This window comes from Squalius cephalus (assembly GCF_949319135.1).
Source record: "Squalius cephalus genome assembly, chromosome: 10".
NCBI lineage: Eukaryota > Metazoa > Chordata > Actinopteri > Cypriniformes > Leuciscidae > Squalius > Squalius cephalus.
Genome location: NC_137131.1, coordinates 5663667 through 5688028, shown reverse-complemented (window position 1 = coordinate 5688028; position 24362 = coordinate 5663667). Strand labels below are relative to the sequence as shown.

Sequence of the window (24362 nt, the reverse complement as noted above, 5' to 3'; positions counted from 1 at the left end):
ACCAAATATGAAAACTAGAGTTTGAAAGCTTTCAAATGATATATAGTTTGTCAAGATTAGTTTATGTTTATTATAGGATATTACTGTTTTAAATAGGCTATGTAATGATTTTGGGCCCACCAGTGGGCCGGTGACACTTAAGGGGTTAATATCACAAGCCAAAACATATCAAATTCTCCTTGTGTCCAGTAACGATTCCTTGATTATAGGCATTCACTGACCGACATGTGACAATGACAACTCCCAGAAGAGAAAAGAGGCCACAATATGCAGTCGGGAACACAAATTGGAGCCTTGAAAAATAGCAGAACCGCTGTCAGTACCGGGCCTAATGAGCCCAAACCGGTTTATTCGGCAGATAAGCAATGCCTTAACTCAGTCTGCCATACTAGACACATGGTTTCAATCTAATTTGGCCCTTATTAGTTGGAAACTGTAAAATAGTGTAATTAGTGCTTGGGGGGTAAAAGAGTAGTCTGTAGGCCATTAGATGTTCTGGACCCCTAAAATACCCAGAAAGTGTCCCCTGAGAGACATAACAAAGGCCTATCTCTTTGAGTTTTTCTTTTTCCTCTCCTCTCTTGGCCATTGCTTACTTTCAATGTGAACCAGCTGTGACCTCTGGAACCTTTAGTGTCACCCTGTGTGTATGTGTGTGTTTGTGTGTTTTTGAATGTGTGTTTTATTACCTGTTGGACCGATAAGTATTTAAGGTGGAACTGGTGTACTTCCACTTTGATCTTGCTTTGCTTAATCATTTGTCTTTAAAGCAAGACCTTGTAAGTAACTAGTTGCGTTATATTTTAATTTTATACTGGGTACAGTATATTCAGTGGTGTGCCATGCTATACGTCATTTAAAACAGCAATTTGATAGTTCTGTTTATGCATGCAGCTTATTAAATAAGAGACTACATCGAATATAGCCAACATTGTTATTTTTAAAAAATATATTTCAATTCTAACAGGCACAAATCACAAATAAGTGAATGAAGTTGTGAACACATTTTTACTCACCTAAATCTTTATATATATATATATATATATATATATAAAAAATCATGCGTAAACTTCCTCAATTTTTTTAAATCTTAAAAGTCTTCGTTCTGTCACGGGGGTCTTACTGGGGCAAGTTGTCACATAATTTGCAAAACGTGCAAATGCAATTTCACGAATTAAATTTGACAGACAAAATAAAATGATCATTTTATTTTAATATTTTAATCTATAATGTCATTTATGATTTTTTACAATTAAAAAGCGCAATATTCTGCTACGTTCCCCAGTTTATAACTGGGTAAATTGGATATTGACCCTGATTATTTCATTGTTTGAATCAAGATAATGAAATAGACATTGCATCCACAATTTACACGAATATACAGAAATGTGCCATGTTTAAAATCGATCCAATAACTACTATCCTAATCTAGTTCGCCTTTCAACAAACATATTCCACATTAGCCTAAAAAAAAATAGCGTTAGCCTACAACCTATTATACACAGACAGCTCGCTATTATTACAAAAATATGGGATCTTATTTTAAGCTCTCTGAATCTTTCGTTTAATTTATTTTGTTATCTTTTATTATTTAATGAGAGTGGTGGCGGTTGAAGTAAACGCGACAAAACTATTTCGGCTATTTTTGTTGTTGTTGTTGTTGTTGTTGTTTTAGTGCACGTATAGCAGCTCAAACAGGTTACGAGTGCTTTAACGTTTTTTTGTTTTGTTTTTTTCTCCATAAAGTGCTTACAACACAAAGTGTTCATACAAACATTAATAATTATTTTCATTAACGTGAACCTTTTAAAATACGTTTATAAGTAATTAAAAGTTCACTTTGGTAATCACCCAGGTGGCTCTGCTTTAACGTTACTCCCAGGCGCTTCTGTCGGTTTATCAGGCCTCGAAATCTCCGAGAATTCGGATCGCGTTCATGATTAGGCAGGCTATATGATGGGAGTGCATGGATAATCGGTTGTCATAATCCCACAGGGTTTTATAAACAAGCCTTTAAGATAGGGACAGTCACATGATCATCCGGATCATGATGGCTCCTGTCAGAGAGTGTTCAGCATTTCGGGTATCCCATGCGGCAGTAGCAGACGGTCTTGAAGAGGCGGCAGTGGCAGAAGGCGCACTGATCGCAACACACCGAGCTCGGCGTCTTACAGCTGCTCCACAGCGGCACACAGTTCGGCGGCGGAGGAGGTCTCTTTATTCGGTTGCTTAATTTCTGAAAAGTATACAATTAAAGCATGCATTTAAATGTGCTGCTTCAGCTTCAGACAAATTATGTACCAGGGTTATTTAAAGTAACCTAAAAAATAACGAGGGACCCATTCAATAGCCTATTTATAATGAAAATGATTTGCATTAAAAAGTAACAAATTACGACCCCTGGTATGGCGTCTATTAGCCAGGCTACTCCATGGCCAACGAAACGAATGCGCCTCTAAATAAACTTTGTTAGGAGACTGAAGTGTCAGAGAAGAGCTTGACGTGTGATGTGTGAAGAAAAGCAAAAACATCCAGGTAAATATCAAGCTGTCATTTTGACATTTTATGAAAATAGTATGTAATTGTGTACATTTCCAGCTATGAAATTAGCCTCAGCAAAACAAAGGAGTCGGCCATATTTTATTTCAGTAATGTAGACTAATTTTCACCGCAGACTGTCAATAAACAATAGGCCTACATTCGAAATCTATTTCAGATATTTTAATAAACATAGATAGATAGGCTGTATAATGAATAAAAGGTGAACAGTTTATATAGACTAAATTTGATTTCATCACAAATATTTAATTAGACATTTTTATTATCAACTTTAGTTTAAACATTTTAAATCTCTATGAACGGAATTAAACAGCCTTATTGTATGGGTCAATGTATTAAATATCAGTTAATTGAATATATAACAATTTATTACAAACCTTTTTTGCTTTCTTTTCCAGTTTCTTGTTCTTCTTAGGTGTTTTTGAAAGCCCTTCGATAATGGAAAATACAAATAGATTTGAAAAGTTTTAAGTGTTAAACAGAGAATGATTTATTCCGATGTGAATTTAAAATAAAATAGCACTTGGCTAGAAGTTTGTGTTGACCATTTGTAGCAATTTATTTACTACTGGATTAATAATGGTGATCATTTGTTTTTGTTTTAACAGCTTGTGTGTTGGAGAAAGAAGCCTTACCGACTATGAGCACAGGAGGTGCATCTGTTCGGTTATTGACTTGTAAGCTGATGGTTGTTTGGTTGGAGCTGTATTGTTCCTCCATAAGCATGTGTGTGTGTACCGTGACACAGCAGGCTAAACAGAGCAGCAAACAGCACAGCAACAAGGACGGACTCATATTAGGACTTCACCCTGCACAAAACAATAGTTCAAAAACAGAATCATAAACAAAAAAGTGCTGATCACACACGCGCACAAATTCTTGGCTAGCAATTTTAAAGCCCAAAACAAATCATAAAAGTAAACACGAGAGAGAACTAGCCCGTGAGTTTGCTTTCAAATGTATCCAAGCTGAAGCTCAAATGCTTGTGTATACACAGATGTTAGACATACAGCAAACATATTCATTCGTCATCATACACAACGTCAGAACATTTACACACTATAAGAAGCAGTTTAATGCTAGTTAGGATTATAACCTCTAGATTTTGCACAGCAGAGTCATTTTTATATAGGCCAAATAGCAAGTAAAACTAGGACTGTTGTATTCCTGTGCAGTTAGTTCAATATTAGTTCCTACAACCGCGAACAAAAAATCACACACTCAATTCGAATATAAAATTTGCTTGCATCTACAGTTCCTGTGTACAGTATTTCTAATGGCATTTGATCACAGTTTATCATTTCTCACCATGTTTAACCTCCTTTTTCTGACAATCTCCTGTTTTTTTTTATATCCTCTTTCACAGTGCATTCAAAACTGACACCCAAGGTAATCTTCATGAGTCTGTGTTTACAAACTGACCTGTCCTGGTGAGTAATGGGGCACCCCGTTTTCCCTTTTTGTGGCTGGCTTGAGATATTCCCCGCTCCCCTGCTGAGACTGAGAGAGAAATATCAGACAGACTTTTTAGTCAGGAAATTCAGAAAGGGGCGAAATGATAAAAATTAAGCAGGGGCGGATCCTACGTCCAGACGGAGCAGAGGGGGAGAGAGAGAGAGAGAGGGTGAGGGATAAGTGTATGTGTATATAGTGGGCTGAATAAGTATTTGCACTGTAAAAAAAGTTGCTTATAAATGTGTGAATGACAAACACTTTTGTCTGAATGAAAATGAGTAAACTGTGGATATACAGTTCAAATTAAAGCATTTGTCAGACTTTATTGGAACATGTTCATATTTAATGTGATGAACTACCTGTGTGAAGTTCAAACACCAATGAAAATGTAAAGTCACCATGGAATCAAAATGTACAAATCTTATTTTTTATGAAATATTGCAATATTTATACAAGCACATCATTATTTTATTTTTTTTATTCAGTGCCTTGTTATCTTTAACCCTCTGGACCTCTTTGGTCCTCTTTGGAGTTGACCAAAAAAATTTACGTTTTGACTGTTTTTTTTTTTTTTTGCTTCACCAGAATGGGATGACACTTGGTGACTTTTGTTGCATTAGCTATGTGAACTCACAAAAAAATCATGGACATGATTCAGATATGTTAAAGGGTCAAAAAATAAAAAGTAAAACTTGGTACCTTGCGGTCAAAATTAACCGACATAGGAAATGAATATGAAAAACAAAAAAATACGAATACAAATCTTTTGGTGGTACAAACTATGATGCAAAAAAAATAAAAAAATACTCCAAAACTGCAAAATAGACACCCACACATACATTTGAACTAGTGTAAATGTAACAGAGCAAGACCTTGCAAATGTGTGAAACAAAATCAACAATTCAACCCCAATGCAGAATGCACAGACAAAATTTACATTAATTACAAAATGTTTGTATGAAGTGTTTAGAATTATCGCTATCCATTCCTTATTTTAAGTTTTTTAATTATCAATCAAATATTGAGTAACAAAAATGCTTTTCATGTCATCCATTTCTAACTAAATTTTAATGTTTGATTGCAACCATAATGCAAAACCTGATGCATATCTAACAACAAATATCCTAACCTTGACAAAAAGTAGTCTTTTAGAATGTCTAAATATACAGTATATCTAAATGCAATATATATATAAAGTAAGAAATTATGTCTAAAAAAACAACTCTTTATATATTTATAGGGAGCTATATGACATTACACCATGACATTACACAAATTGTTTTAATGCCTCCAGATGCCACTACTCTCACTTAAAAAAAATAGATTTTAAAGGCCTTCGCTCTATTTTAATCTGAAATATTGCATCTATTGAAAAATAATTAATCAAAAAAACTTCCTCTCCTCTGCCAGCAACATCTCTTCTCTGATGACGTGTGCAACTGGCGTGAGAGCGGGGCTTCCTTACTCACATGAGATCCACCAATAGAAAACCACAACCATCAATAATTCTACACAGAAAACCACAAGCTGAGGTAATTGACTGTTTTTCCTCTTAGGGGATGTATGATTGCTGCAAGATCATCTGAGCAAATTATCAAAAGAACGTGCATTTGGATGTTCATTTGAAATGGATTTGTTGTTTTCTCCGTCATCTAGTTTTCAAGACAATGGCACTATTCAGGCATTTCACGGCATATCTTAAGTTTTAGGAACATTTAATAAGTGCCTTCTCACCTTCTGACCTGGGAAGCAAATGTTCATAACAAAATCACACATTTGTAAGCCTTGTTCTCCAAAGATTTTTCCAAAGAGAATGCCCAGATGTTACAAATAGATTAAATGTGAACTGTTTTATGTTTACCTTAAATGATAAAATCGGATGTATAAAAGGAATCAATCACTCATCAATCCATCTATCACATTTATTTCTACAGCTCATTTGAAAACAACACATGTTGGCCAAAGTGCTTTACAAACCAGGACCTAATATATTCATACAACCCGCATGAGACCAAGTCCAAAACAAATACAAAAATCACTGTAAATGAAATACAGTTGAGTGCAAGTGTGAGCAAGTAGTCATTAAGTGAGATTTAAAAACATCAAGAGAGGTATGGGATCTAATAACAGGATCTAATCATGTCAGTATTGTTTTTTTTGTATTGTTTTTTTGGCTGGTTCAATGGTGGTGACATTACATTCACATATCTAATGCCAAAGTATGCAATTCATTAGGAATAAGTCTATCGTTTGCTCATCTGGACATTGTCAGAGGCTCGGAAACTTTTGTAAAATCAAAGCCATGGAACCGCTAGTGGGGAAAGTCAACCAAGTGAGTGCTGAACATTGCTCTCAGGGGATTTGGGAAACCTTTGAATTGTCCAGAATGAAGAGATGCCGTAAATGTGGGTTTGACAGGGTCTGGACAAGCTAAGAAAGCATGTGTTTCTCAGCCACTTATTTTCTGTCATTAACACCAGTTTTCTGGGGTGCAATTATCAGAAGTTGTACAAGACTGAAAATTGTGCCAGATTATATGTGCCAGCTCCAAACCAAAACATAACCGTCAAGGCCTGTGATTCTAGTACGGTTTCACCATCTATTCTATAGAATATATTCTCTGAAAACAAATCTTAGTATCCTATCCTATTTTTGAAACATTCTTTTATTATGTAAATGTTATTTTCCATACAACAAAAATGCACAGTGATCACTGGGTATGAAGTTGGTAGTGATTTAGCCTTTTTTTAATTACATTTTTTTTTAAAGAGATCAAGTTTTAAACCGTGTTTCCTTTGCACGCTAGCTTAACATTAACATGTCTCACATCTATCTCGATGTGATTCACGAATGGCTCATGTTTTATAAGCTTGGTGATAAACTGGTTGTAGTCAGTTTGATTTAGTTGCTAAAGAAAAGCTAAAGAAACTTATATAATAAATTACATTTAATAACAGATTTTCAGATCTTGCCTATTTAAAATTATTTGCAGAATTTGTGATCTTTTCTTAATGCTTCAAATTAATTCATTCTTGTTCCTTATTTAAGGTGATTTTAACTGCATATTCAACAGATGTAACTTTTCTTTTATTCATGCAGATTAATTTTGTATATTTTTAATATGTCTATATTCAAAAAATGTGTTGTGCACATGTATGATTTTGAAAAACACAAAATTAGTAAATATGTATTTAGGTTTTTTAGCACAAGTGAAATCAGGGTCCAAGAGAATAAAACAAACTAAGTGTTTTGTTTGATTCAGGACTTTGGTTTGATAAACCTATTAATTCTGTTGTTAAATCATGTTTCTTCCATTTATGACACCTTAGAAAAAGTTCAATCTTTTCTCTCTTTGAAGAACTTTGAAATATGTATTCATGCGTTCATTGCTTTGCGTCTTGATTATTGCAATTCACTTTACTAACCATTCATCCATTGAGCGTCTACGAACGGTGTTGACCGGTAGTCGAATATTTGATCATATTACTCCTATTTTAATTTCTTTGCACTGGCTACCGGTTAAATTGAGAATAGAATGTAAAATTGTAGTTTTCGTTTTTAAATCAATAAAAGGCCTAGCACCAGGTGATCTTTCTGGCATGCTACGTTCTCACGGCCCATCTAGGTCACTTCGGTCCGGGGATCTCGGATTGCTCTCTGTCCGCAGGTCAATAGGCTAAAACATATGGGGCCGAGCTTTTGCGATAGCAGGCCCTAAACTTTGGAACAGCTTCTACTGTCATGGATCCGAACTGTGCCATCTCTCTATATTATCAAATCACAGCTTAAAACTCACTTATTTACTGTGGCTTTTACTATTTGATGAATTATTTAGTTGTGTGTACTTAATTCTGTTTGCTCTTATTGATTATAAAGCTCTGTACAGCACTTTGGGCAACCTTGTGTTTTTTTTTTTTTTTTTTTTTAAAGTGCTTTATAAATAAACATTGAATGAACGAATAAAAAAATTAATCACAAACTCACAAACATTTAAATGAATAAGAACTTGTTTGTTGTTATAATAAATGAAATAAGCAATAATAATAAAAAAGCGTTTTAATTTGGCCAATGTGATTTTATTTTCACTGAAATATGAGATTTTGTAAATGGACGTATTTTTTAATAGCTTTCCTTTACCGTATAAAAGAATAAACTAAAACAGTATTCAATTCTATGTATGAAGTGATATGAAACAGAAATGCCCACATAACGGAAAAGACATGGGATTTTTCAGTAAGAACTGACACCAAATATACTGTGATGCGTGACTCGACATGTGTTTCCATTTGTTGAAGCTATTATGTAGTTTGGTTGTACCATGGGTAGAGAAACCTTTGATTTCAACATATACATTTAGTTTCAAAGCCATATTCCTATCCAGTTTCCGAAATCACAGAATCTCTGAGATCAGTGAAAAGCGGCATCATGCATTTAAGTGCCCACAGATTCGAAATAGTTCGCTATCTGTCAACCTAATTTAAGTTTTTCTCGCTATTCTCCGATGCCTGTGACACGTGTATATTTTCACTTTCATTGCTAATGCTATACATATAAACTCGAAATGGGCCTATAATGAAAATAAGACGTCTCGGCATAGCTTCAGTGTTTTGATTAGTAATGTGTATAGTCTAAAAACAAGGCTGAACCTCTACGAGAACTAAAGTAACAGAGATTTATTACATTAAAAATGACAGTAATACATAAAAGTAATGATCCGGTTTTGTGAACATATAGCCTAGACATTTTTCTGGCTTTTAAAAAGCCCAAAAGAGGACCTCATGTCACCTTCGTGATAAAGGCAACACAAATGAAGACAGAGCGAGACACAAAAGAGAGAGAAAGAGTCAGAGGGAAGGAATAAGACACATTTTACCTTCTGCACACATTGGATTTTCTTGTCTGGATTTCTGTCTTCCCTCCCATGCTCAAAAAGCATAAACTACTTATTTCCTATAAGCAGATTTACACATGAATATATTTTCTTTCACTTCACAGCTTGCGGTAAGAGTGCAACAGCTCTTTTACTGGGAAAATCGAGCTGCTCAGAGCAAATGCAGTATGGAGAATGCATACATTAGCCATGATCCACCCCATACACCCTGAAACATACTGCTGATCCACTGCTGACCTCTTTAGCATCTATACTGTCATGATATATTACATTTAGGGGTTCAAGCTGCGACTCTTACTCTTGAGACACACACTTTAAAGCCTTAAGCTGCACAACAGAACCAAACATTAAACAACAAATGATTAACCTTTCAGCAAAGGGTTTGAGTTAAAAATACCGTTAGATATAATACCTTTATACCGTTAGACAAAAGATAGAAAATAAACATCATATAAAACATTAAAAATAAGGAAATGTTGCAATTCATATACAAACAGGTGTTTAGGAAAGTAATTTGGTGGTTTCTGTTGCTAGTAGGCCTAATAAATCGAACAGACCTTTATACCTCAGGGGCTGTATTTGATCTAAAAAAAAAGTGAAAAGTTCACATTTATGTGCTCTATGATTGCATGTAACACGACATTGTTATTAAGAAGCAGACAGGAAAGGATGAAGCCAGGGTTTAGCTCTCTGGGAGCCAGGAATCCCACTGCAATTTTAAACAGATTAGAGGAATAAAATGGTTTGCAAGCCAGTATGAACATAAAGAACAAAAGTACCCAGGTTCAGGGGTCTGAAGATATTGTAGTGTAGATTGATAGAATGTGAAACCCCAGATACCTCCTCAAGCCATGCAGTTAGAAACCAATGTGAGCATTATTTCCCAAGATTTACTTAACTCTTAAGAGTATTTCTTCCAGCTCACTCATTTGTTCATGTAAACACTCTCAAGCTTGTGTCAGCATGAAGGGTTCTCTTACGAGAGGTTCTCTCGTATTGCGTAAGGAACTTACGCTACGGGAAAAGTCATCTTTTCTCGAGATACTGAAGCCAAAAAATTATCCTTAATTAATTTTTCATAATTTGTCAACGCAGTGCAGCAGGCAGCACAGCAGAGCTAGAGCGGGCAATACTGCGTGCTCATTGGCTGCCGCGCGGCAACTGCTTAAGCCTACCAGTGAGCCCCGCGTGACGTCACGCCCAATCAGGGTGCGCGCGCCCTCGCGCGTCACAGCCCGCCAGAAGGGGCGGCGTCAGAGCGTATAAAAACAGGGCTCGGAGGCTTAATTCTCTGATTTCTGTCTCTTCAGCGAAGCTCTTCGCATCGCTGCTCTCTGAGAGAAGCCGTCGCCGTCGAAACCAGCAACGAGCCAGCCTAGGACAGCCTGAGGAAGCCGGACGAATCTTCGCCGCCTTCAGCCTGCCGTGCCAGCTCAGCTATCCGGCGATATATCCTTTATCATTATGTGTTTCACTGATGTATCTTTACACGAGGCGTTGTTTCAAATGCCTCGCACCACTCCCCGCTCTCTCTCTCCCTCTGTCGAGCCGCGCAACTGCGCCTCTCACAAGGTGTGTTAGAGATGCGGATGATTACGGGGCTCGCTCTCTCCCTCTGTTCGAGCCGCGCAAAACGTGCCGCTCACAAGGGATCGCAGACGCGTACGGTCACGGGGCTAGCTTTCTTTACGTTACAAGAAAGCTACCCCCCTCCCCCCCGCCCGCCGTCTCCCGGCGAAAGGAGAAAAGAGTGTTCTAGACCCGCCAAGGCCGTTCTAACCTCCATCTATAACATATTTCTCAGTCCCCTCCTAGTTCAGGCTACTGGGAATATCTATACTGCAGTAAACGAGCCTGTCACAGCACACGCACGCCTGCAAACAGGATAACGCTCTCTGGCTACTCGCCCTCCCCGCACTCTCTCCCTCTGTTCGAGCCGCGCAGACTGCGCCGCTCACAAGGGATTGCAGAAGCTGACAGTCGCGGGGTTAGTTTTCTTTACGTTACAAGAAAGCTACTGTCCCCGCGTCCGTCACTCGCCGGTGATAGGAGAAAAGAGAGTGTTCGAGTCTCACCGAGGCTTGGCTACCGCCTTTCTCACATATTTCTCAGTCCCCTCCAAGTTCAGGCGGCTGAAAATATTAATATTGCAGTAAACGAGCCTGTTACAGTACACGCACGCCTGCAAACATGATAACGCTCTCTGGCTACTCGCTCTCCCCGCACTCTCTCCCTCTGTTCGAGCCGCGCGGACTGCGCCGCTCACAAGGGATTGCAGAAGCTGACAGTCGCGGGGTTAGTTTTCTTTACGTTACAAGAAAGCTACTGTCCCCGCGTCCGTCACTCGCCGGTGATAGGAGAAAAGAGAGTGTTCGAGTCTCACCGAGGCTTGGCTACCGCCTTTCTCACATATTTCTCAGTCCCCTCCAAGTTCAGGCGGCTGAAAATATTAATATTGCAGTAAACGAGCCTGTCACAGCACACGCACGCCTGCAAACATGATAACGCTCTCTGGCTACTCGCTCTCCCCGCACTCTCTCCCTCTGTTCGAGCCGCGCGGACTGCGCCGCTCACAAGGGATTGCAGAAGCTGACAGTCGCGGGGTTAGTTTTCTTTACGTTACAAGAAAGCTACTGTCCCCGCGTCCGTCACTCGCCGGTGATAGGAGGAAAGAGAGCGTTCGAGTCCCACCGAGGCTTGGCTTCCGCCTTTCTCACATATTTCTCAGTCCCCTCTAAGTTCAGGCGGCTGGAAATATTAATATTGCAGTAAACGAGCCTGTTACCTTACACGCTCGCCTGCAAAACATGACGACGCTCCGGCTACTCGCCCCGCTTCCCGCGCAAACTGCGCCGTTCTCAGGGATGTCAGAGCGGACGGTCACGAGTAATGCTCAGCACCCCGCGTGCCTCACTCACCGGCGGAATGAGGAGGGAGATGTTTGTAGCCCCGCTGAGGCCGGGCCATTCTCCAATTCCCATACGTTTCTCAGCCCCCTCTGAGTTTAGGCGGCTGAAAATGTTAATGTTGCAGCAACGAGCCTGTTATAATACACGCACGTCTGCACGCTATCGCCGACGAAAAACATGACCCGCACTCTCTTATGCTCGAGCGAACCGATAGCCTATGCACTCTTCCCCTGTGGCTCAGTGGCAGAATAACAGGCTTTCACACCAGAGACCCGTGTTCGATCCCGGCTCTGGCAGCAAAAATTTTTATGCTGTTCGCTGATCCAAGCTCGCGGCCAGCTTCTCACACGCAGAAAGTGTGTGTATTGCAGCCAATGAGTCAGTTATACAACTCGCTCGCCTGCACACAAACGCTGTTCGTACAGCGGCCCAGAAAATCTGGCAAAGAGTGTTAATTCTGGTTATTCGGCTCACGCCGACGGTGTTTGAGTGTAGTAAATATGCCCACGACCCAGTGTTCATTTCTACACACAAGCACAATTCCCCCTGTGTACCCCACAGAGCACACTCACATAAAGCGCGCACTTGCCGCTCGAGTGTTAAGTGTAGGAAAGGTGCCCGCTCACGAGTGCTCACAACCACACGCTGTTCGCTCTGTCTCACACGTTCAGGGTTCAGATATCGCCACTGCCACCGGCCGTGTTTTAATAAAGAGTCCTGTGCCCGCTCCCCTGCGTTCACACTCTGCTATAAACACTCACGCGCGCTCTCTCAGCGCAATCCGGCCGGTCACTGCTATCAGCGAGTCCCCGTCTCGCAGCACTGTCTCGGCGCGCACCGCGCGCCCGCCACTGCAGTTCCCTCGTCCCGCGCTATGCAGCGGGCAGGACTCAGAGGCCATTCGACCCCTAGCTATGAGTGCGAATGCATGGAAAGCTATTCCGGGTGTGTCGACATGGGTGCTGGACACGGTAATACAGGGCTATTCGCTACAGTTCAGTCGTCGGCCTCCGCGCTTTCAGCCCGGACCGAAATGAAAGTGAACGCAGAAGCAGCCCATCTGCTTCATGCAGAAATAGCGAAGCTGCTACGAAAAAAAAAAAAAAAAAAAAAAAAGGCGATAGAGAGAGTTCCCCCTTCTCTGACCGAGGCGGGCTTTACAGCCGTTATTTCCTCGTGCCCAAGAAGGACGGTGGGCTCAGACCCATATTAGATCTGAGACATTTGAACAGGGCTCTCATGAGACGGCCGTTCAAAATGCTTACGACCAGGCAGATCCTCGCGCTAATTCGCCCGAGGGACTGGTTCATATCTCTCGATCTGAAAGACTAGCGCAGTCAAAAGAGGAACTCATCTCTCACAAGATAGCGCTTCTCAGTCATCTGGAAAGCCTGGGTCTTTCGGTGAACTGGGCCAAGAGCTCACTTATCCCCAGTCAGTCAATTTCCTTCCTAGGAATAGAACTGGACTCGGTGGCGATGACGGCCAGGCTGTCAGAACAGCGCGCGCGCTGTGTTCGACACCTCGCAGCATCCTTCCAAAAGGGCAGATACCTCCCTCTGAAACGTTTCCAGAAGCTGTTAGGCCATATGGCATCAGCCGCAGCGGTCCTACAGCTGGGTTTACTTCGAATGCGCCCGCTTCAATGCTGGCTGAAATCGAAAATACCCCGCGGAGCGTGGGTTTCGGGCAGCGCTCAAGTCAGCGTGACTCAGGTCTGTGTCTCAGCCCTGCAGCCCTGGCTAGCGCCCGAATGGTACCGACAGGGAGTGACAATGGGAGTCATCTCACACCGCAAAGTGGTCTCGACAGACGCGTCCAACATGGGTTGGGGAGCGCTTTACGGGGGCAGACCAATCTGCGGCCCCTGGTCGGGCCCAGAGCGGAACCTCCATATAAACTGTCTGGAGATGTTAGCGGTCGAGAAGGCTTTGAAGCATTTTCTCCCATACTTGCGGGGACACCACGTGCTAGTTCGCTCAGACAACATGTCAGTGGTGTCCTACGTGAACCGCCAGGGCGGACTCAGATCCAGAGCCCTGCGCGCTCTAACAGAACGCCTTTTGGTCTGGGCTCAGGGCTCGCTGCGCTCGCTGAGAGCCGCGCACGTGCCCGGGCACCTGAACGACGACCCGGACAAACTGTCCAGGGACAATGTTACCCCAGGGGAATGGGCGTTATACAGCCAGACGGTACAGACGTTGTGGCGCCGCTTCGGCGAAGCGAAATTGGACCTTTTTGCCACAAGCGAGAACGCTCAGTGCAAAAGGTTCTTTTCGAAGAGCAAGGATGCGCTGGCCCAAGTTTGGCCCAGTGTCCCGTTGTACGCTTTCCCCCCGATCTCAATGCTGCCTCAGGTATTAGCAAAGATCAGGGAAACGCGCTGCGCAGTGCTCCTCATAGCCCCGCACTGGGAGAACCAACCCTGGTTCCCGGAGCTGGTGAGCCTGTCAGACACAGCCCCGTGGCCGATTCCGGCGAGGAGAGACCGTCTCTCTCAAGCCCGAGGGTCAATTCTGCATCCCCATCCAGAGCGCTGGTCTCTGCATGCGGGGGTAATCAACGAATATTCGCTGATCTACCAGAAGGGGTAGTTAACACGACCTCGCAGTCCAGAGCCCCCTCGACGAGGCGGCTCTATGCGTCTAAATGGTCAGTGTTTAACAAATGGTGTGCAGGGAAGAGTTTGAACTCTCAGTCCTGTGGGGTTCCACAGGTTCTGAACTTCCTCCAAGAGCTCTTGGACGCGGGCAGGTCCCCCTCCACGCTCAAGGTGTATGTTGCGGCGATTGCTGCGTTCGCCGACTCGGCGCGCGGCCGCGCACTAGGAAGAAACAAACTCATTACCCGTTTCCTGCGAGGCGCCAGGAGGCTGAACCCTCCGCGGCCACCTTCGGTTCCGATATGGGATCTGTCTTCGGTCCTGGAGGCCCTTAAAGCTTTTCCCTTCGAGCCGTTAGACTCTGTGGGTCTCTAATACCTCACTTTCAAAACCGTTTTTCTGCTGGCCCTCGCCTCAGTAAAACGTGTGGGTGACTTGCATGCGCTATCAGTTAGCGCGTCGTGTCTCGAGTTTGGACCTAACGACTCGTTAGTCATTCTCAAACCTAGACATGGCTATGTCCCTAAAGTGTTGGGTACTCCTTTCAGAGCACAGGTTATCTCCCTCTCAGCCCTGCCGCCGGCAGCCAGCGAGGTCGATAATAACCTCCTTTGCCCTGTCAGGGCGTTAAGGCTTTATATTACGCGCTCTGCAGCCTTCAGGCTCTCAGAGCAGCTCTTTGTTTCGTTTGGTGGGCACACCAGGGGTCTCGCCGCCTCGAAACAGACGCTATCCAGATGGATAGTGGACGCTATTGCGACAGCATACGCGTCCAAAGACCTGCAGTGCCCTCTGGGCATACGGGCTCATTCCACCAGAGGCGTTGCCTCATCGTGGGCATGGTCCAGTGGGATTTCCATTTATGACATTTGTACGGCAGCAGGCTGGGCCTCCCCGTCTACATTTGTTAGGTTTTATAACCTGGAAGTTCCCGCCCTGCAGGCTAAACTTCTTGCAGTCTAAAATCATGTTCATGCCCTGCTCTTCGCAGGCTGGATATTAGATTTGACTCTTCTGGTCGAGCCGCACTTTCAGGGAAAGCTTTTATATACAGACCGGCTGCGCCGCTCTGTTTCTCCCTACGGGTGCTTATGTACATGTGTTGGCCCGCATTGCTGGCCACCTCTCTCCCCACTCTTCACTCCCCGGGTCCCCTCCCCCTGGAGTTGTGTGTGGATGCATGGCGCGCACGGCGTTGACAAAGGGTTCCCGTAGCGTAAGTTCCTTACGCAATACGAGAGAACCTCTCGTAAGAGAACGATACTCGGTTACTCACGTAACCTCGGTTCTCTCTAGAGAGGGAACGAGTATTGCGTTCCCTGCCGTGCTTGCGCCTCGAGCTCATGTCGCTTCATTCGACAGAAACCAGAGAATTAAGCCTCCGAGCCCTGTTTTTATACGCTCTGACGCCGCCCCTTCTGGCGGGCTGTGACGCGCGAGGGCGCGCGCACCCTGATTGGGCGTGACGTCACGCGGGGCTCACTGGTAGGCTTAAGCAGTTGCCGCGCGGCAGCCAATGAGCACGCAGTATTGCCCGCTCTAGCTCTGCTGTGCTGCCTGCTGCACTGCGTTGACAAATTATGAAAAATTAATTAAGGATAATTTTTTGGCTTCAGTATCTCGAGAAAAGATGACTTTTCCCGTAGCGTAAGTTCCTTACGCAATACTCGTTCCCTCTCTAGAGAGAACCGAGGTTACGTGAGTAACCGAGTATCGTTTTGCTTCATGAGCTCCAAATAATCTGCCCAAACAAGACATGGAGGAGGGACTGGGGAGTTCTGTAATCCCTAACTGTCGAGGTCACATTTCTGTGTGAAAACATCTCTGTGCCACAATTGTTTTACTTAAATATAGTAATTTTAAAGTTTAAGTAACAAACGTTGACAGAAAAATGGGCTCCACTTCGTAGATTTGCAGGCCAAAACTACAACTTCCGTCATGCAATGCGCCTAGGCCAATCTAACGCGCATGCGTACGGAGCTCCGCCTGGACCGTCGCGAGCCACTCGCGTTTCGAGGAGAGGTGTACCGTGAAGAATAGTCTATTATAACGCTTATTTTCTTCTTCTTGGGTTTTCACAACAACCCGAAACCATGTCAGGAGACGAGGTTAGTAAACAATCGTTGTTTTAGAAAGATTATCTGTTATTTTTTTGTTTAATTAATTAGACATTCAAAAGAGAAGGACAATTGGGCCTACTAGTAAAGGCTGCGAGGAAGCATGTGCACAGCTCGTCTTTTCTAGATCTTTTTGTCATTTGTCAGCTAGTTAGATTTAAATATCTTTCGCTTCTTTAACAGTCTTTCCATTTTATTGACAAATGGTAATATTGTACCACCATGGAAAATTAGACATGATAACATGTTTATTGTTTTTTTTTTTTTACATTTAACTTACCGTAGTAATACAGGCTAGCGTTAGTTGGACAGGTATTGGGGTACTACCGTGGTTGTTTGGACGAGATAATAACATTTTATTTTGGACGAGTACTTTGTTTTATTAGTCCTCATAATACAACTATGTTTTTTAGATATTTACTATGGCACTACCATGTCTTTGCAGACGTTTCTCGGTAATTCTTGTTTTGTGGTGCCATGGTCTACAACGTTACTGTGTTTTCAGACACATATCATGGTATTCTTGAATAATCATAAAATACCATGCTATATAAATATGGGAGTTATTCAATAAACAGCGTTCCATACAAACAAGTACCCTAAAGTAGTAAAGTACCAAGTAGCATCATTTCCACCGGAAGAACGTTCCCTCAGGAACTAGTGACTGGGGTGGTAACGTTACTCAGTGTGTTTCGAGGGACCAGGGAAGAGTTCTGGGTAAAAATGTTCTTTCTCCTCAGATAGTCCTAGTGTTGCCAACTCTCGCAAGACAAATAAGCAACCGAGGCTTCAGAAACAAGCCCAATATTATTTATTATCATCAATATAATTTTTTTTATAGATAAATGAGCATGCAACATATTAAAATGAAACCACTCTGAGTTTGAAAAGCAAAAACAGATGGAACTTTACAAAAATCATTCAATTGCAACAAAGCAGGAAGGCATGCATATACTCCGATCACATGTGCGCAGAATAGGTTTGGAGATGGAAAGGGAGAAAAAGACACAAACCCATCCAAGTTAGCACACACACATTAGGAGTAGTGAACACACATACACAAGCACCATGTTAAAGGCAAGAGCACTAAGGGAGAGCTGCAATATAGACACACACACATTATAATAAAATAAATTCAAACCATAGGCTTACCTACTTATAGCATTAGTATACTTGTTTTTTTTATTAGCCTATAGCCTGTAATGAAAAATACATTGAAAAAAATATTTTTAAAATTACATGCCTCTCCTCTTTGCACCATCCATCAGCTCACATGTTTCCTCTCCAGCTCTGTGCATCTCTGTTGGTGGCATTGTTTGTTAAAGGGATAGTTCACCCCAAAATGAAAATTCAGTCATTAATTACTCACGCTTATGTCGTTCCAAACCTGTAAGACCTTCGTTCATCTTTGGAACACAAATTAAGATATTTTTGATGAAATTCGAGAGCTTTCTGTCCATCCATAGACTGCAACTTATTACTAATTTCAGGGTCGAGAAAGGTAGTAAATGTAAGGAGAATGTAAAGAAAAAAAAGTTGCTTGTCAGATTTTCCTAACAAGCAACCACATTTTTTTAAAATAAGCCCAAAAACCTGTGATGATTATTCTTTATTTTTTACTCGACTTGCCAAAAAGATTAAAATTAATAGAGTGGATTATTGACGGACTTGACAACTCAACTATGGAAAGTCCCTGCTCGTGAGGTATTACTTTTTCAATGTTCAGGAACTTTCGGGATTGGGAACTGAACATGATGATTGGTTGACTCCACGCAATTCAACCACCAATTTAAAAAATCTGTTGCGGTGCATGCAGTAAGAGTTGTTTGCTGTTCGAATCAGCAACAGGTCATGGGGAAAATAAGTTCCTGGGACAGATTGTTCCAGGTAATTTCAGTGGAAACGTGGCTTTTGAGGACTATGTGAATGTACATTCCCGTCCAGAGAACTGTTCATTGTTCAGATGCTGTAAATGACAACTTCAGTTTTTTTACTCGGATAATTGATCTGTTCTTTTTGTGCAAGACCAAAAAAAGGAGATTGTCTTAGAGAGCTTTAGTAGGATTAGTTCTGATTAGTTCTCATTAGGTGATTATTGCTTGCATTATTTTGCCCTTTTTGATGTCTTTTGACAGCCTTTGTTCAATGTTGTGTCATTATTAAACTCCTATTATCATCCTTCCAGATGATATTTGATCCCACTATGACCAAGAAGAAGAAGAAAAAGAAGAAGCCTTTCATGCTGGAGGAAGATGGTGGTGAGGGAGATGAAGGCCAACCGTTGGAAACAAAAGAGACTGAGGCTGACGGCGGCGAGGAGAAAGAGTTCGATCTTGATGATGATGATGGGGGGAGGAAGAGAGGTGAAACACATGCAATTCTATTGTGCATTAGTGCTGTTACTTTTTTTCCACTGCCTACTTGACCATAGTAGTAAGAGGGGTATACAGGATAGAAGCTTGTTTGTGGGATAAAATCTTGCAATTCTGACTTTTTTCTCAATTGCAAGTTATAAAGGCAGAATAGTGAGATATATTATCTTGCAATTGTGAGAGAAAACAAATTAAGAATTGTGAAATAAATTCAAAACATGTTTTAATTTTTTGTTTCGTAGTGGAAAAAAGCTTCCATAATATAGAGTAGTGAACACAAATCAGTATTATTATGGGCTTTTCACACCTGCATTATTTATGGCTAATGAATGCCTAATTTTCCCTAGCATTTCCTACAAGCCATTTTGATTTTTACAATTCAAATCCAATAAAAACAAAACATTGTATATATAAACTTGAACAATCACTCCTTGGCAGTTTTAAGAGGCCAAAAAAGATCAGCTCTCTTTGCATTTAAAACAACAACAAGTAACACATTACAAATAACCCAAAAAGTTAATCTTCTTTGATCAATAATCAAGGTATGTTTTCCAAGCTGTTTTCCAGCTTTTGACTCACATTACTCACATTTCAGGGCTCCAGACTAACTTTTTTTATTAGGAGCGCTGTAGCCCCTGACTTAAAATTTTAGGAGCGCAAGCAGAACGTTTAGGGGCACACCTTCACATTTTCCCCCTAAATAACTATTACAGACAAATGCTTTGATAATAAATAGACTTAACGTACAGAAATTATGGTGCAGTTTTATTTTAAGATCACAGGGCTCCAGACTAACATCTGAGGGCAGCGGCACTAAGTTCTACAGAAAGTGTTTGGTAGCACTGTGGGATGACAAAGCGCTGAGCTTAATTTGAGGCGTATAGATAAAGTTAACTTTAATTATTGTCATTCATAATGTCTTAATATTAATTCAAAAGTAAAATGAGTGACAAAATAGATATTAGGGAGTGAAAATAGCCATTAAGCGCCCTCAGCAGCTATGTTTACAATGGTTATTTAGTCTTTTTTTTTTTTAAATAAGTGTGAGTTTTCCTACTTCTTGAAACTTTCAGTTTTATAAATAGACAATCTTTTAAGGATGAACAAAAATGTTTTGGTCAACACATTAAAAATAACATTTAAATATGATATAGTTTTGAAGTGCTGGAAAAAGATGTGTAGGCTACTTTTATAACCACAGTATACCATAGTTGTAGTTATGCCTGGTTCAGATTACACGATTTTGACTCCTAAAAATCTTGTCAATTCGTGGACAAGAAACATGTCAGACGACACGTTGCTTTACGACCAGTCATCGCGAGCCGTCTCACACACACATTCACTCGCACATATATGTACACACGCACTTACACACACACACACACACACACTCACCACGCTCTCACTCACTCACTCTCGCTTGCGCATGCACACACACACACACACACTCACGCACACACTCTCACTCACTCACTCGCTCACTCACTCGCGCGCACACACTCATTCACTCTTGACGGAACCCGTCATGGAGGACCGTTAAAAAATTAAACATGCTAGTCTTTTTGTCGTGATGTCGTAAAGCATCGCAGACGCGACTTCGGTTGTCGCCCACTATGACACTATACGAGATTAAATTTACTGGTCGCACATGTGCGACTGGATGTAAAATTCAGTCGCGCACACTCAAATTTTGGTCGCAAAATGCGACCATTTGGTCGCAGTCTGGAGCCCTGCATTTACAACATGAAACAAGAAGGATATTTAAATATTTTTTTGCATCTATATAACAATGAATTGTAATAAACAGCAGTATGTGATTCTCGATTTTAAATCAAATTTCGATTTGATGTATGAAAAGATTTGATTCTAGTTTACTGTTTTGTTACTTTTCTTATTTGACTGCAGTAGAGAGTTTAATAGATCTTGAAGAAAACATCTCACTGAATTAAATGTAAACCTTGAAATGTATTGTTTATTCTACCCCATTTTAGTCAACCCAATATTATAAAACAAATGCCGTTTACGCTTATGGCAGTCATTTCACTTGACTGGCAGTCTTCTTTAATAAAGCAAGGCAGCCCTGAGACAAATAGAAAAACTACTTAGTACATAAATGCAATGAATTGATACAAAAATAAAAACTTTTGCAAATTTAAAATGGGTAAATAAATGAAAATAAATAAACAATAGGACAAATACAATAGAAAAAAATCAGGTACAGTAGCCTAGTTTTATTTAACATTACTTAATAAATTCTATAGAAATTGAATAATTAAATGCATTAAATTGACTCTTCACTGTTAAATATAAATCGATTCATAATGAAGATACCAGTGATTTAGTCAAAAGCAGAAAGGGATTTTCTTCTATTTTTTTTTTAAATGAACATTAATGAAACGGATGGCAACATATTAGGCTGCTGTCCCTTTAAGAACAAATGCACGGATCTAATATAATGTTACACATCTGATTTATTCCCAACTGTTTATGTTCGTGTAGAACTTAACAGACTGTGTTGTGAGATGTGAATACTTCACACAATGTGCATTTTTACATAATTGTGTGTCTATTTCACCATTCAAGCACAATGAGCTGTGAAAGAACCTTACATTCGGGATTACATGCATCTGAGAGACCGTATCTGTGCCACATTGAGTCTTTTTACGCAGCTTATTGTGATTTAATAACACTGTCTCAATAACTTTTAGTACTGCAAAGTTAAAGACGTAACACTTTATATTTGAAATTTGTGATTCGTTACGAATCGACGGAACATATAATTCATATGTGAATTGTTCCCCCCCCCACCCCCCACCCCCCACCCCTAGCATTTGCCTGTTACATGACACACTTTTGTGTTGATTCAATGAAATTAGCCAAAAAAAAGAATTTTTCCAGTGCAAAATTGGCTAAAGAAATGTAATGGCCACATAAAAAGCACATTTAAAACAGTCATGTTCGATTCTAACATTGACAACAGAATAATATGCAATATTGTTATTAAATATTTATTGCAAAAATCCAATATATTCCTAATCGTTGCTTTGCACACTGAATGTTGATTGCTTCTCAGTGAAATCTTGTGTAATCCACATGTGGCTTGTTAATTTTTTCTTTTGGTGATGATCCAGAAACATCAGATGACCTGGATGACTTAAACTTCTTCAACCAGAAGAAAAAGAAAAAGAAGTCCAAAAAAGAGAAGATTTTTGATGCCGAGCTTGAGGAGGGAATGAAGGTCAGTTGATTGTTTGCATATGTATAGTTGTTAAACTGTTGATTGTTTTCATCGCCGTAATTGCTTGTCAGTGAAAGATGTTTTGATCATGAAAACGCTATCTTTCTTCTAGACTTGGTTTCCTTTAAAATATAAATTGATAACTGAGCAATCACATCAGAGTCTTTGCATTTGGAGTTTTTTCTGTTCGTGCCCACCGACAGCTGTTGTCGTGCATCGTCGTGAACTAACTAAATTGCAAATTTCCAAAAGGAGCTGAAGATCGAAACAGAGCCATCAGAAACACAAGAGGATGATGACTTAATGCTGCCTAAGAAGAAGAAACATAGAAAAGTCCGAGATTTTCAAGAGGACACAGACAGTCAAAGCAAAGATGATAGTAAGTACATGACTTCAGTGGAGCGCGTTTTGTAAATAGCTGTAATGAAATGTTTGCAATCTAATCCCTGTAAAGCTGCAATACGAAACAAACTGTTGTATAAAGTGCTATACAAATAAAGGTGACTTAACTTGAATGATTGTGTGGTGTTTGTGTGAAAGGTGTCGAAGATGACGACAGTAAAACCATCGATGATATCACGTTCAGCTCACAGACAGGCCCTGCCTGGGCAGGATCGGAGAGAGACTACACATACGATGAGGTGAATGGGAGCTTTTATTTCCAAGCTTGCGGAACATGTGTGCACGTTTTAGGTGATAACTTGATGAAGGGCCTGCTGACATCTGGTGCTTTTATTGGCAGAATAGCTTTTCTCTGCTAACTTCTCTTTTATGCGACATGTTTGGAATTACTACAGCTGGTGTCAAGATGAGTTTTAGTGGATGTATGAAGTTGGTTCTCATCAAGTTCACACAGGTGTAGATCACGTTAACTCATACGTTTGACAACCAGAACCTGTCACAATACTTTTACACAATGTCTTTGTTTTAAACAGTGGCATGTTATATATAATATACATATATGCATATATATTGTTGCTATTTTGTTATCTCATGCAAAGACAGCCATATATTAAGGATAGCATAATTGTCCAAGTACTTTTTGGGACTGCTCTACATTTAATAAAATTATGTAAACAGAACTTACTATTAAGCATATGCTCTTGAAAACTTTTAACTAAATAATCATTGCCATAGAGTTTGTGCACTATGTTCTGTAGACAATGACTGCTCTCAATTAAAACTGACTGAAAATATCACATTATTTTAGCTTTTGAATAGAGTCTTTAACATCATGCGGGAAAAAAATCCAGACATGGTGGCAGGAGAAAAGAGAAAGTTTGTGATGAAGCCTCCTCAAGTTGTCAGGGTCGGCACAAAGAAGACCTCCTTCGTAAACTTCACAGACATCTGCAAACTGTAAGTCAAAACTAAAATTTGTCAAGCTGTTTTATAGAGTTGTAATTAAACTGTTTGTTTATGATACTGAGTTTGATTTTTCTCTGAACAACTGGAAAGCGAGCCATTGTTTTTGCCTTTCTGTTGGGCATTTCAATAGCTGGCAATCAAAAATATTCATATCATATATTTGCAAATGCAATCTTTTGTATGGTTCTTAACAGTACTTTTTATTTGTCAGGTTGCATCGACAGCCAAAACATCTTTTGGCGTTTTTGCTAGCTGAGTTAGGTACAAGGTGAGTTTATTTTATATTGTTATTGGCTCTTCCCGTGAAAGGCTACAACTTGGTGTCTTGGGCACAAATCCCATGTTTTCATTTCCACAGGAACTATTAGATAAAATGTTATCTAGCATAAAACTAACATGGCATGACAAGTAGCTAGTTTCCTGCACCTTAAAATGGTGATTTATTTATTAGGGCCCAAGCCCTGAAAGGGCGAAGGCCCTATTGTTTCCGTAAGGATTATTATTTTTTTTTTTCTTCATTATTTTTTTTTTTGCCTTTTTGACACTTTTGGGGCCCTTAACACGCTCAAAAACTCTTGAAATTTTGCACACACGTCAGAACCCGCGGCCATCAGGGCCGGGCTGAAGCTGGTACCGGGGCGTGGCAGGGGGGCTCGACGGCGCCCCCTGGAATGGGGTCCGAAAACTTGGTCCATAAATCAAACACGCTTGCATGTAATAATATGAAACTCAGTACACATATAGATCTCATCGGGCCGAACAACTTTCGTGCTCTAAGTTTTACAAAAGCCCAACAGGAAGTCGGTTATTATACGTTGTTTGGAAAACGCATACAATGGAATGTGAAATAC

General features: G+C 40.7%; 2 protein-coding genes across 3 annotated transcripts in view; one reads left to right on the top strand and one right to left on the bottom strand.

Moving 5' to 3' along the window:
* Positions 1-1194: 1194 nt before the first annotated feature.
* Positions 1195-4061, bottom strand: asip1 (agouti signaling protein 1). The gene is made up of 4 exons (XM_079883127.1): positions 3982-4061; positions 3195-3368; positions 2937-2989; positions 1195-2236 (listed from the first exon to the last, which is right to left on the bottom strand). The coding sequence occupies exons 2-4, from the start codon at positions 3352-3354 to the stop codon at positions 2072-2074; spliced, it is 378 nt and encodes a 125-aa protein (XP_079739253.1). The 5' UTR covers positions 3355-3368; positions 3982-4061; the 3' UTR covers positions 1195-2071.
* eif2s2 (eukaryotic translation initiation factor 2, subunit 2 beta) overlaps positions 2082-24362 on the top strand; it is a 29521-nt gene continuing 7240 nt past the window's right edge. Inside the window, exons 1-10 of one of the 2 annotated variants that reach the window (XM_079883125.1) lie at positions 2082-2535; positions 3168-3236; positions 3926-3989; positions 5425-5546; positions 18719-18896; positions 22037-22143; positions 22396-22522; positions 22684-22784; positions 23354-23502; positions 23723-23779. In XM_079883125.1, coding sequence (XP_079739251.1) covers positions 5484-5546; positions 18719-18896; positions 22037-22143; positions 22396-22522; positions 22684-22784; positions 23354-23502; positions 23723-23779 — 782 coding nt within the window. In that variant the 5' untranslated portion in view covers positions 2082-2535; positions 3168-3236; positions 3926-3989; positions 5425-5483. Of the gene's footprint in view, positions 2536-3167; positions 3237-3925; positions 3990-5424; positions 5547-15855; positions 16525-18718; positions 18897-22036; positions 22144-22395; positions 22523-22683; positions 22785-23353; positions 23503-23722; positions 23780-24362 lie in introns of those variants that run through there. The other variant, XM_079883126.1, reaches the window with a different exon arrangement.